Source organism: Haematobia irritans, chromosome 4, assembly GCF_050003625.1.
Source record: "Haematobia irritans isolate KBUSLIRL chromosome 4, ASM5000362v1, whole genome shotgun sequence".
Classification (NCBI taxonomy): domain Eukaryota; kingdom Metazoa; phylum Arthropoda; class Insecta; order Diptera; family Muscidae; genus Haematobia; species Haematobia irritans.
In genome coordinates this window covers 59,361,178-59,375,693 of record NC_134400.1, presented here as the reverse complement: position 1 = coordinate 59,375,693, position 14,516 = coordinate 59,361,178, and the positions used below count along the sequence as shown (strand labels likewise).

Sequence of the window (14,516 nt, the reverse complement as noted above, 5' to 3'; positions counted from 1 at the left end):
CGCTTGTATCCTCTCAGATTCTTCTTGTAAGCGTCCCAATCCTCAGGAGCTCTGCTGTGACGTCCAATGTGACGTCCAAAACCTCTTGCCTGTTTTTGGTGACGAAGGTTGGTGCATCGCCATTATTGCAAACTACCAGGTTACTACGCAAAATAAGCTCTACTAGCGACTCTCCCCTTGCATTAGTATCACTACTTCCCCAAATACTATGATGTGCATTTGCATCGGATCCCTTAGTGAGTTTTGTCTTCGTTTTTAGTGACTCCTCAACTAAGGTCTTAACGGCACATGGAGGCATCTCCCTATCATGTCCCATGTAGACCGAAGATACCCAGTATTTGCATTTGGATATCTCTAGACTGGATACGACAGTGTATGCAGTGCCCAATGAACGAAGCAGAAACAAGTTTAGTTCGTTTTTAGCAATTATACATGCTCGATTCATATCTTTACCGGTATTATGCAAAAGTTTGAAACCCGGAGTGCCTAATTCACAGATCTTGTTCTTATATATGTATGGTTCTTGAATAAGAACTATATCTATGTCTCCTTTCATCAGGAGAACTTTTAAGGCAGCACAAGCGACCTTACAATGGTGAAGATTTATCTGGAGGAACCGTAGAACCATCCAAATTTTCAACCACCGTCACATCAGCCGCTTCAATTGTGTCATCAAGTAACTTAACGCATACGATGTTCGTCAATGTTTGCAGTTCTTTTGACTCTACCGGAGGCTTGTCCGTTTCGGAATCTTTTGGCTGATCGCTTTTGTATACCTTCATATGGATATCATGAAAGCCATAACAGACACGTCCTTCGGTCCGGGCTAGATGTGGCAGCGACTCAATGTTCAATATAAACATCGCATGTCGTCTTGGTCCATCCACCTCATCCAAACGACCAACCTTCCAATCGGCGGTTGGAAGATCAGGGTTACATTTCTTTAGTCTGTTTAGTATCGACTGAGGATCAGGAGGGTTTGCAGGTATCCATGCATGTGTTTTAGGTTTAGCCGGTATGTCCTTTTTATCAACTAACTCCAAAGCGGCTCCTTCCCAAACTTCACCAATTGGCATCAAAGCAGCTTTAAAGCAATCCATAGACCTCTGGTCCGCAAATACTGTTAACTTATATCGTCCTTGATACCTCCAGAATCTTCCCGTCGAGGACTTGGCCCGGGGCAATTTTTTTTCGCACCTCTGAGTATACACCAGACATCGCGTTCTCAATTTTGCTCATTTTTGCTGTGGAACCTTACTGTCCAATGCTCCTTTATTAACCATCACAAGGCTGTCTTTTGCAAACGATCTTTGATCCCGTTTAGAGGATGAACTGCCATCCTCTAAACGGGATCCGGTGATCTTTCCCTTTTTCCAGCTTTAAGAATTCCTTGAGCCCATTTTAAGGAATCGCTTTGCTTAGCCGACAACGTGCTTGGGTCGACAGATACTAATTTCTTTAGGATAAACAAAGCATTTCTGCGTTCTTTGAATATCTTTCGTGAGGGATTACCTCCTTTTGATGTCATTACCTTAGAAAAGGTTTGACTTGACAAAGTGTCGCCACCTGCCCAAATTCATAGTGAACTAAAAAACATTTACTGAATTTTTATAAGTTTTCCATTAGCTAAGTTTATTATCGTTGTGGTTACGGTAATTAAAGTACATTTTTTGAACTATGTGGAAGTTAAAATGGTCATTAAATTAACAAAGCACTTATTTCTGTCTACCAAGATCGTTCGACATACAGAAACAGGCTGTCAGTCTCTAGTCGAAATAGTGTTGAAATCTTCTTCGATGTCAATACGTACATATAAAGTGTATACACCATCTTCCCTCAGAAAAATGTCAACGAAAAATTTTTTAACTTTAGGTAATAGAAATTTGTTGATTTTAGCTGAATTTTGCCAAATGTGAGCAAATTTTACTACATTTGAAAAATAGTTCATATTTTCCTAAAATGTGTGAAGTTTACTTAAATTGCATTCATAAGTTTCTCAAATGAGCATTTTTTTAAATTGTATATAGCGCTAAGGCCATTTTAACAATTTTTAACTCCAATTTTTTCCTTCAAAATATGAAATTTTCTTAAACAACAGAAACAAATTATTATTTTAATAAATTTAAAAAAAATTGTAAATTTATCTGTATCACGTTGGAATTAGTAAAACATGTTAGTTAAAATTTTCTAAAATAAACCTAAATCTTCTTTCCTGGTGTGTTTACTTCTTTCTGGGTGTTATACCCCTTACCTTAAGGTTCAAAATGGTTAAAGTGGCAGCCCAATTTGGTTCAGGCTAACTTAGACTATTCAGTCCATTGTGATTATGGTACCTTATTCCAGTGTTGCCAGGTGATTTTTGATTCATCCCCCCAAATCTTAAGAAAAAACCCCCTAAATTGGTCTAGACTTTTTCAAAAACCCCTAAAAATTTTTATTTATTTATTTACATCTACCGAGCTATGCTCTTACAGATTAAATTAAATTTTCATAATAATGTTGAAATATGATTTATACATTGCAAACAAATTATACAAAATTTACGTTTCATTATCAAACAAAATTCTAAGCATTCTCTTGAAAATGTGTCGTTCTGTGTGATAATCGGTTGGCAATGGAATTAAATAAATTGAGGCATCGTGTTAAGGGTTCATTTATCCCGTAGCTTGTTCTATGAAAAGGAACATTAAATAAATGATATTCCCTTAAAAATCGATTAGGAACGTTGAATGGCAAGAAAGACAATAAATCTGAGCAATCTATATTCGTATCCATAATATCTTTTATAAAAACAATACCTTGGAGCTTTCTCCTAGGTATTGTTTTTATAAAAGATATTATGGATACGAATTTAAGAATGTTAATAAGCCAAAAAGGTGTCCCAAATTTCGTTAAAAAATCCTGCAGTGATACACTTTACAAATTAAATTTAACACAAATATATATACTGAAAGATGTTTTTTTCTGGAGAACAAAATTTCTTTTGAAGTAAATAAAAATCAGTAGATAACGTCATTATACCACTATTCACAAATTCGGGTTTATTTGTCTAAAATTTCGTTCATGAGGAAAGTAATTTCTCTATAGGTATAATAATAAAATGTATATCAATATAAAGGGCAGAAAAAACAATATCATTCAACGTATAAATCTTTCAAATCAAATTAATTAAAACAACGGTTTATAAAATATAAATAATATAAATAAAAAATAAACAAAAATTAAAGTTCAGTAAATATATACATTATTCGCCAAAATTGTAGGCGTGAAATTATGAGACCAATAATTTAATGTTACAATACCATTTCTTAATTTGTTTTAATTGTATCAAATATTAAAAACGCCCCTTCAACAGATGCGTTTAAAACAGAATGTCATTGCTTAACATACTTGCTTGTATTTAAGAACATGGGTTGACTTCCCTCATTTTTTTTTTCAAAATTCATGCCAGAATTGTAATAAATTTTGTTGAGAATAGCTCCACTTTATAGGGTCTAAACAAATTTTTTACCCCCAAAAATCCCCCCAAATAAATGTTACCCCTAAAAATCCCCCTAAACGTGTAAAAAACCCCTAAATTTGGGGGGAAAACCCCAACCTGGCAACACTGCCTTATTCAAATATAAAACTATATTCTTTGTTATACACACAGAATTAAGCCGGCGAATATATCAGCCACCGTCTCTCCTTAGCCTGTGGCTCCCTTGCCATACATATCGGACTCACAAAAGTTTTCATGATGTTAATTGAGAATCAAAAAAAATTTATAGTTTAAAAAAAATTAATCAAGAATTAAAAAAAAATATCCATAACTTTTTTAATTGTCTTAGTCTTCCGAGTTTGATTAAAAAGTTATTTGCATCAATTAATTTTTTGATTTAAAATTTCAAAATTGACTTAATGTTTCTAGTTTGATTAAAAAATTAATAATATCAATTAATTTTTTAATTGAAAAACTGCAATCAACGTTTTAATTGGGAATATTTTGGTGATATTTTTTTCTGTGTAGTTCTCGTCCGGAACATTATTAACTCTAATTCGCACATAAAGTAAAATTCAAATTATAGTGACTCAACGGTGAGCCACGGTACAGTAACTAAAAAAGGTTCTCCTCCCCGACCAAATATAGAAAAATAAAGTAGCGGATCTTAACCTAGACGATATCCTTCCCTGAAAATTTTAAGAAAATCGGAAAACTTTGATCCAATTTTCAAAAAGTCGGGCAAGGGGATGTCCTCTTGCCCGAGCTATCTTCTCTGAAAATTTCAAATAAATCGGTTAGGCCGTTTTCTAGCTTACCCGGAACAGTTTTCCCAGTGTATGTTCGGATCCAAAGATTTTGTCTTTAAACTAGTGAAAAACTTGTCCCATTTTTGAACACTTTTTTGCTTTGGTAATTCAATTAATTTTTCTTTCAGACTTTCTCTGAATTATTAAAGTCAAGTTGACCTTGGTCAAAAAAAAAAAAATTCTTTCATGTTATGATACCCATTTTCAAATCGAATCACATAACTATATAAGGACAAAACGACTTCATTGAAAAGTTTATCGACTTTACTCAAACGGATATAATTTAGTAGCCCTTTATGCTAAGCCGGACACCTATATAATTAGTCGTTGGCAACAATAAATCTATGGCCACATAAATTTAGCTTCCATGAATCAAGGAAACTCCACTTTATCAAAATACTATCTCGATATATCGATAACGATATTCGCGACAGCTTATACGTAAATTATATCCAGCACCAAAACAGCCGCAAAATTTTCACTTTAGCTTGTAATAAGATTTCACAATTGGATTAAATTCAAAATCTCAAAAATGTTTTTTCATTATAAATTGTGAAGAGCAATAAATATTTGTTCATTATAAGTATGTCTGTATTTGTATTTGCAGCTTCAACAGCAAGAACTTTTATTCAAGATGGAAGTACAACAGAATATGCAGAATATGTCACAAAAAAAAGTTCGAGAGTTCTCTATGGTACAACGGCCTCATCGGATCCTCGTATTTTTTCAGAGATGTACACTTTGGCCAATTACATAAAGCCGGAGAGAATTTATGATTCGAACAACAGTCCGTCCATATATCCTAAAGGTAGTGCTGAAGAAAATTTACCAAATGTGGAAGTAGTCACAAAACCCAAAAAGATAGGCTGTAAGGCTTACGCAAATTGTACTGCAGAACCTACGCCTTCTTTTGCGTTCCACAGGAATTTCTCCACTGTCATATACTATGGATTTGCTGATTTCACAACAATGGTGGGCGATAGTGTAATCATTTATTCCCCTAGCGAAATGAATCCATTATATGAATCTAGTCTTCTCGACATTAATTACTATGATGCTTCCGAATCGGTTAAATTAACTGGAAAAATTGAAAATGAAATGCAAACTTCATCGGTTACGCTTAGCAATTTCCTGGGGTCAGGAAATGTAGAGCAAAACAATGAAGATTGGAAAGGATTGTCCTCCATCGATGGCCAACACAAAGAAAGCGACGATTCTACAATGTCTGAAGGCAACAATCGGAATGATATTATAGATTCGAGAACAAATGGTCAAATAGAAAACAATGTGGTATTGAATTTAATAAATCCATCAAAAGTTTCCAATAATTTAGATCCCTCAGGATTAGGCGAAGTTTCATCTCTAAATATCATAAACAATAGTTTGGAATCAAAGAAAGAAGTAGAAGAACTAAATAATTCCGAAAACGACTTGCTAATGATGACACATCCAGTTGAGGCAACAGTATCATCACAACCATTTGTAGAAATCGAGGGAGAACTCAGGAAGCATAATGTATCAACCAATTCAACCGAAGAAGAAGTGGAAAGTAATTATTACCAAACCTTGAGTGTAACAAATGTGGATGAAGTGGCCACGCATGCCACTTCAACAATTACCACTGGTGGCAGTGTATCAAGTTCTAAACGCGATATGGAAATTATTTATAAAACCTTCTACACTGTATACACATATTTTACAACTTTGTTCCAAAGCAAAACATCTACTCTGTTTAGTCAAACCGATATCCTCTCAACTATAGTCATTTCGGATAATAATGGGAGCAATTCCAGTTTAGTCCTTCAAAATTCCCCTGATTTGAACAACGATGATTTTTTGCAAACGCTCAGGTTAGGCTCAAATGAAATTGATCAGGTGGGAAATAATTTGATTCAATGCACTACCTGTTATCTCTCATACAATTCGACGAATGGTTCCGATGATGAGGACCTTACCCGACTACTGACCACATATACCTTCTACACGACAATTTATTCGGGTTCAGACACCAAAGTCGTTGCTCACAGTGCCGTCATAGGACAAACTATAAACAATACAGTTTCCCATAAAGCGAAAAATACTACAATACACAGTGAGCAAACAAATATGGAAGCGAATGTGCAAGACATAAATGATTCAATAGATATGAAACAAATTGCTGCTAGCCAAGTGGACGACAGTCCAATAACATCGACAACGATACCAGCTATTATATTGCCCCATCCAGAAACTATACAATCGTCAAATGTTGAGATCGAAAAACCGGATAGTGTGGATATGATGACAATTTCCCCCTCAGTGCTAATGAGTGAAGCACCTTCGGCCACCGTACTTGTTCAAACTGGCTTCACAACACAAACATTCTTTACAACCGTTTATTCAGGAGAAAAGTCGGATGTTTTCAGTCATTTAGAAACAGTCACTACTACATTGACAGAAACGTACACGAATCCCCTCGAAACGGATCTGTTGACAAATCAACCTTCACCCATAACATACTATACCACATTCACGTTTTGGACTAAGCTTGCAGTAAAAGGTCAAATTACTACAATAAGTCGCGAGGAGATAACATCTAGTGTATTTATACCCAACACCATGATGAGTGGAATCGTGGAAGGACACACTCTACTGCCTGAAAATAATAGGATATCCTCCGTACCAGGTACACTGTCAACATAATAGATTCTTAATTTCCATAGATAATTGTATACTCAGTACATTTTCAGTCAGTCGAATTTCGCCTCTAATAATAGGCTAGTGTTGAACTTTAATGGTAGACAGTGATTACAGGGGATTTTCGAAAATTCCCTACGCAAATTCAAAAAATTCCCTTTTATTCCCTACGTCCAAAAAGGTTTTCCCTACAATTTTACCTACGTCAATAAAATTATTTTGAAATCCAACTTCGTTCAAAATAACTATATAAAGTTAAATTCGGGAATTGAATAAACCGTTATGGAATGCAGTCTATTATACTAGGTTAGGTTAAAGTGGCAGCCCGATTAAATTTCAGGCTCACTTAGACTATTCAGCCCATTGTGATACCACATTTAACTAAAAGTACCTATTACATATGGGCACTTCTAGTTTTAACCACTGAACCTTCTCTATTATTTACTTTTGTGGAACCAACCAGATTCCTCCAAAAACATTAACAAACTGCTTAAGTTAACGTTTTCCAGGTCCGCCAGTAATCTAAAGCTATATACTCCTAAAATTCGCTTACGCCTTACACAAAAAGCAGGACACTCACACAAGAGGGTTTTAATTGATTCCTTTTCCTCCACATCATGACAGCTTATACAATAGTCATTATACTTCGCACCTATAGTTTTTGCAAATTCGCCTATCAGGCAGCGACCCGTTATAGCAGATATCCGGAGTGCTATCTGACGCCTTGAGAACACTAGCATATCTAGTGTGCGGTTTAAGTTTAAATGGGGCCATATTTGCTTGGTGTCGTTACAACCCTTGCAATTCTCCCATCGAATATTGGCCATCATAACAGCCTTCTCACGCAGTAAGAGCTTGCAGGTGGCCAGAGGCATACCAACAGATTCTAGTTCCCCTGCAATATGTAAGGTAGCTCCTAGCCTTGCTAACACATCTGCTTCGCAGTTCCCCGGTATGTTCCTATTATACTAACTAAGGAAACTTTTGAAAAATTGCAAATTCCTTCGATTGTACAAATTAACATTGATTTATATTTTTCATCTTCTGGGTTCTTACATCGCTGACGGCAGAACATATTTGTTCGGCCAAGATGATAGGGCTAATTTACACCCTAAACCATCCAAATGACAACAAATAAGAAAAGTAAAACGTAGAAACAAGCCAGAAAAGCGAGCAAGTTGCATCTTTCGTTGCCAAGGTAACATTTATCAATAAACTTCATTTTAAATTCTGACTTTTTAAGGAGATTGTGCCTTATTTGAAATAAAGCTTTTACCATCATATATGGTGGGTCTTCAAATCCCCAAAAATTAACCGAATATATTATTTTTTTAATCTGTGCAAACAGAAAAATTCCCTACTTTTGTAATGAGAATAAAAAATTTGCCCTATTTCCCTACGTTTGTAATTCTAGGAAAAAACCCCTACACAATTACTACTAAACTACTATTTTGTAACCAACTTTATTTGTGCTTTCAGAGGATCCCATCGACAGTTCAATTGAGTATGCGGAATATGACACATTCGATAACGTCACTGCAACAAACTTGAAAAGAAACCGAAGGAGCACAGACATTGAAATCGAAGTCGAGGATTCAATGAGTAATCCGCGAAAATCGAGAGAGACGCCAAAAAGTCGCTTTAGAAGACCCAGACCTATACCAGAAACTCGAGAGGAACCTTCCACTAAGGCACCCCCTCCACCAACAAGCAAACTAAGAGGCCGCGCTGACCATAGAGCAAAACAATCTGACACTTCAACTAGCAATTCAAGTGGTTCAAACAAAAGAGTCATAAGACCTTCTCACGTATCCTCAAATGCGAATTCTAGATCAAAATTTACATTACGCGAAAAGGAAGTAACAGCAACAACTGAGAGGAGCATTTCGACCCCAAAACGAGCCCCTTTTCGCAAGCCTCAAACAGTAGGTGGGATAAAAAGCAAACGGCCATCATCAACTCCATCTTCGCAGTTGCTATCAGGAAAAAGAAGATTGAACAATCATTCCAATAATAATGAAGCAACGTCCTCACGCAATACTGTATCTCAGAGGAATAGAAGCTCTCCAGGTCGATCGCGCGGCAGCTCATTCAGGGACTCTGAGGCAAGAAACCGAAACCGCAACACACACGAAAGCAGCAATGACGTTGTGGAATTGGATAAGAGTGGAATTATAACAGCAACTCATATAATACCCGGCGAAACCTATTTGCCAATAATTAATGGCAAGTCCACCGAACTGAAACTCATTGTGACTGCACGAACCAGCACTGAAGTCTTAGGTCCTCAACAATACACAAAGTCTCTTGGTGCTAATGGACAGATTACATTGGGTTTAACGTCTGAGAGTTCATCGGTTAATTCCAATGGGGCTACTGAAATTACACATTTCCTATTGCGAGAATTTCCAACAACAACCATTACTTTTACCCCAACTACTATCAGAGGTAGAAAAACATCATTTTCCTTGGTACTACCATCGACTGCCTACACGGTAGATCCAGTAGTTTCAACAATTCAGCCACAAATCCAGGCAGATACACCCCTAGCCAATATCTTATTGTCTCAATTATTGTTGGGAAATGCGGGCTTCCCCTCGAATCTGTTGTATGGGTTGTATAGCTCAACGCCAGCCCAGCCAACTGTTGAATACGTGACACGAACATCCACATATGTGACAACCCTATTTGAGGGGAAATCAACAGTTCTGCCAATCACATTTCAGGGAAAGAAAATTCTGACAACAATTTATGATACGACAGCGGAAACTATTACGGCAACCGAGTTTATAACCGACACAATTGTATCAACGCCAACTGTTCAAACTCAAGCTCCCTCTCCCGCGGTAAATAGTTTGTTGCTACAACAGTTGCTCTTTCAACAGCTGCATGATCAGCCTGCTAAACATGAAAGCCTCAATATAAATGAAGCCCCTCTACCACAACAATTTGTTAATGATCCTTTCCCCTCAGTTAGTGATACTGGTCGCGATTTTGGGCAACACGATTCGGACGATTCCAATGGAATCCTCAATTCAGATGTCATAATTGAAACATCGCCGGAGAGACCGAAATCTCGTAGAGTTGGTAAAAAACACAAGCGCAAGCATAAAGAGGGTTCACACTCGCAAGATATGAGTGTGATAACCTTATATGTCTCAGGCAAAAGACCTGGCGAATTCAGCACTATCCTCTCAACCTTACAATCTGATCATTCCGTCCACAAGAGATCCTTACACACAGCCTTTGAAACCAGCATCGATACCAATTTTGTGGACCACACTCTATTCGAATACGAAAATATTGGTGTTCAATTAAAAGAAGCTACCCAATCGCTTACAAGTATAGTTGGCGATGTTAATAAATGGTACGTTGAGAAGGAATCAACCTTTTCTGCCCCCATAATGCCGACATTCACTGCCGAATTTAGTTAATATCACAATTTAAAATCTGCTTATTAATTGACACGAAATATCGATTTTATTGTTAAGATATTTTAGTTTACATTTACCATAAAGGTGGGTATTAAGTTCGAGTTTAACCGCTAAAATCGTCATATTTTCCCGATTATTTTTCTTTAATAATCCATTTTAAGGAATATAAACTTTATTAAAATTTGTTTTGGGCTATTCCCCTTCAAGTTATAATGAAATATGCAATAAATATGTATAATTTTATGCATTTTTTACTGATTTAGTTTTCACTTTAGTGAAAAAATTACGATTTTAGCGGCTAAACTCGAACTTAATACTCACCTTAAGCCAGTAGTGGGATTCTGAAGTGCGAGAGATAGAAATATGAAATTTAATTTTGGGCGTATTTGCTCTTTACGAACAACACAAAGCAAATGCCGTAAGTTTAGTATTTGCAGCAGTCCCTTAAAGTTAGGTTAGGTATTGTGGCAGTCTGATATATCAGGCTCAATTAGACTACTCAGTCTATTGTGATTCCACATTGGTGAAATTCTCTTATCACTGAGTACTGTCCGATTCCATGTGTAGCTCGAACAGCTTTTCACATTGCAATGAAGCCACACACAGCGAACGAATATGATCACCTCAAACATGTTTCAAGAAAAAATGTTATTTTTGGACAGTGAAAATGTAACATGTTTGTCGCCACCATGTTGTTTTCTCGTAAGTTATATAACTGATTTCGGCAACCATGTATATGTTTGCCGAGAAAACAACATTTTTGAAACAAAAATGTTCCATATTTTTCTCTTGAAACCTGTTTAAGGTGACCATACTCCTTCTACCGCTGAAAAACGACTATAGTTAGAAAAGAATACAGAATCACACTACAGGTGTAATTAGAAGTCAGTGTATGTTTTTAAATAACTAGCCACACTTGTAAAAAAATCGTGCACCACGTTCCAATTTCCAACTTTTCACCACGGATAGAAAAGCGGAAAGAGACTTTTCTATTAATTTTCTATTAAAATTGTGTCAAAAAAATATGGACTTCGAATGTCGTCTTCTTAAATAATTCAAATTTCTACTGATAAAAAAGCATGAAAAACAAACATTTATGCCCATATATATGTAAAACAATTTATTGACAGTTTATCGAACGAATTTATATGGCAAAAGTAGGCTTGAAGTTTTCTGTAACTTTATTGTATATGGGGGTTAGTGTCTATGAAAAAGATGATTAAAGTTTTTTAGTGTTCTCTTTTCCAAACGTCAACTAGAAAATAAGGCAATACTATCTTTGCGGACAGAATTATAATTTTAATAAGGAAGAAGAGTAATATACATAAATTTCTTTATGATAAATAGCTTATACAAACAAACTCTTCTTCATTGTTGGTAGAGTAACCACTTGTTTTTGACATTAGAGAATAGAAAGGCTATCCTTGTAGAACTGGCACTACCTCTTTTTTTACTTTTGACTATGGATAAAAACGATAATTTTTAATGATTTTCAAATCGATTAAAATAAGTTAATCGTCTTTTTATGTTGCCCAAACTCAAACCCAAATCACAATCAAAATTTTTTCCAGACCAAACGTTTTCTACTAAAAAAACAACAGAAATTACAAAGACCAAATTCGTCTTTTTCGAAACTTTTAAAAACTTTACTTTCTTTTATAAAACCTTAAATTTTGACTTCTTTAACATCCATGTTCCGATATCCACTTCACTTCCACTATTCACGTCAAATCCACGAACGTGAAAATTTGGTGTTCTTAATTCCACGTTCTTTTTTGAACTTTTCTGTAACCAGCTGGGTTGCACAAATCACCCAAAAATTCACTAAGGCGGAAATCAAAATAAGTGGAATCAATAGACTTATTACAATTTATTATTTTTTTTTTTTAAATTAAAAATGACGCAGTTTTAATAAAACTCATATATTAAATATAAAACTTTTTTACGCGAGTACTTTTTTTTAACCGGAAATACACCCATCTTGGACATAATTCAACTTTCACCAAGACTTTTGCAAGTGAATTGTGGATTGTAGGACACGAAAATCGTGGAATTGATTCACATTCACCTGAAAGTGGATTTGGGAACATGGGCATAAATTTGTTATTTATGTTATGAGCATATGTTATGTTATTATCTAAATACGATTTATTCATAGTTCACAAAGTTCTAAAAACGATCTTGGGATTTGACTCCAATCTCTAGTACCATAATTTAATTTTTGGGGATTTTTATTATTATTGAATAGCTTTAACAACTCCAAACTAACTCACCAACACTAATGCTACTAAACCATTAATTCCTATTATTTATGATGGGTGCATTTAAATTTACAACCAGCGATTATATTATTTTTCAACGAGGAATTGTAAAAGGCGATTTTTTGATTCTTTTCACCACAATCCATATTTTTACGAAATAGTAGCACCGAGAAATACCGCCGCCACTACTCCCAATATTTTATGTTGCATTTTTACGTAGCTAAGACACTGTATGGATTTGCGGTGTTTACTAAACTTTTGAACTAAGTTGCTTCCTAGAAAACGGATTTTATTGGGTTTATGAAGAACTATAAATGTCAGTATCTAAGTTTCCCATGACATTTCTGTGAAATTTTTATTTCTGTGAACCATTAAGTTGATATTGTTTCTTTGCTAATTCGACTAAATACATCAACTTAATCTGAACATAACCCTAATATCCATATTTTTTGAATTTATTATTTCCCTATTACTTCTGATAGCCTCTATTTGCTTGTTTCCATATACATAAATTCGTTATAGTTTGTTCAAATTAAATTGATTGCAGCGGATTAATTAGTGTGGCTATTTTTGATATCAACTATTTAGTGTACCTATTAGCATTCAGGTTATTGCATTTTATTTTATTTGTAATCTTTGTATGCGAATTGTGTTCGTCAAGTGTTCTAAGTCCTCTTTTGTATAAATAAACCAATACGAACAAATATGTATATTATACAAAAAAAAAAAAAAACTTTTAGATATATAACATATGATTCAACTTTGTAATTTTCAGCTTCTAAATTTGTAAATAATGAGACAAATTGTAAAATACTATATATAAAACGAGAAAAAAGCGTTATTATTATATTTTTAGATTTCTTCCCAATGTTACCTATACAATTTTTACTAGTTTTATAATACGATTTATACCATACGATGATATTAAACCTTTGATTTGAAGTTTTCGAGGTCCATTCAACTAAATTGAATGCGTGATCTCGAATATAAAGAGAATTACACATCAAATTTGCAAAATGAAAAACATGTATATTATATATTATTAATCAATAAAATAACTTTACAATATTACGTCAGTAATTTCATTCAACCGTGCAATGTTGTTGCAACTGCTCTTAAAATAATTTATCTTGGATCCGAAGGTATTGACTTTAATCTAATTATTATTCCCGATCCCTTGGACAAACAAACTTACAGAATAAGTTTTATATGCAGTCGAATACTTTTATAAATTATCCCAGATATAACGATGATAATAAAGTTTTATGTAGCCTTCTCCTATGAATTGCGTACAAAATTCTACTAAAGATTGTCATTCACAATCGAATTACTTGGGTTGTGGTAACAGTTACCAACGGCAAGGGACACTAAACCTTCTTAATATTACCTTCTAAATTGTAAGTTAGAAAGAAGATAATATACCTACACCCAGAAAAAATGCTTTCGGAACTAAAGGAAAAAATGTTCATTAATTTAGTTTAGCCAATTTATTTCCATTAAATTTTTGGTTAAAATAATAAAATTTACTTGCTTCAGTAAAAAAAATCATAAACTGAAAGCAGTTAGGAATAGTTCATGAACTAGAAAAAGGCATGGAATTTTACTAATACTGATTTCTTCGTTGGGTATAAGAATTTACTAATAAACAAGAAAACTTTATTCACTGATAACAAATCATTCGTAAAAATAAACAAAATATGAACTAAAACCAAGTTTCCTCAAATTTAGTAAAAATTTCTTATAAAATGATAATTCTGACTTCCTTTATTATAGAAAGCTTATCATACATACGAATAACACTTGGCATAGAAAAATATTTTAGTTCATTCGTACTAAAAAGTATTCAATCCTTTCA

The 14,516-nt window shown here is 34.5% G+C and overlaps 1 protein-coding gene across 1 annotated transcript in view; it reads left to right on the top strand.

The window, feature by feature from the left end:
* The window catches only part of LOC142232773 (uncharacterized), a 28,693-nt gene extending 14,751 nt beyond the window's left edge, over positions 1 to 13,942 (top strand). Inside the window, exons 2-3 of the mRNA XM_075303443.1 lie at positions 4,898 to 6,955; positions 8,446 to 13,942. Of these exons, the coding sequence (XP_075159558.1) occupies positions 4,898 to 6,955; positions 8,446 to 10,400 (4,013 nt within the window). The 3' untranslated portion in view covers positions 10,401 to 13,942. The remainder of the gene's footprint in view (positions 1 to 4,897; positions 6,956 to 8,445) is intronic.
* Positions 13,943 to 14,516: the final 574 nt, after the last annotated feature.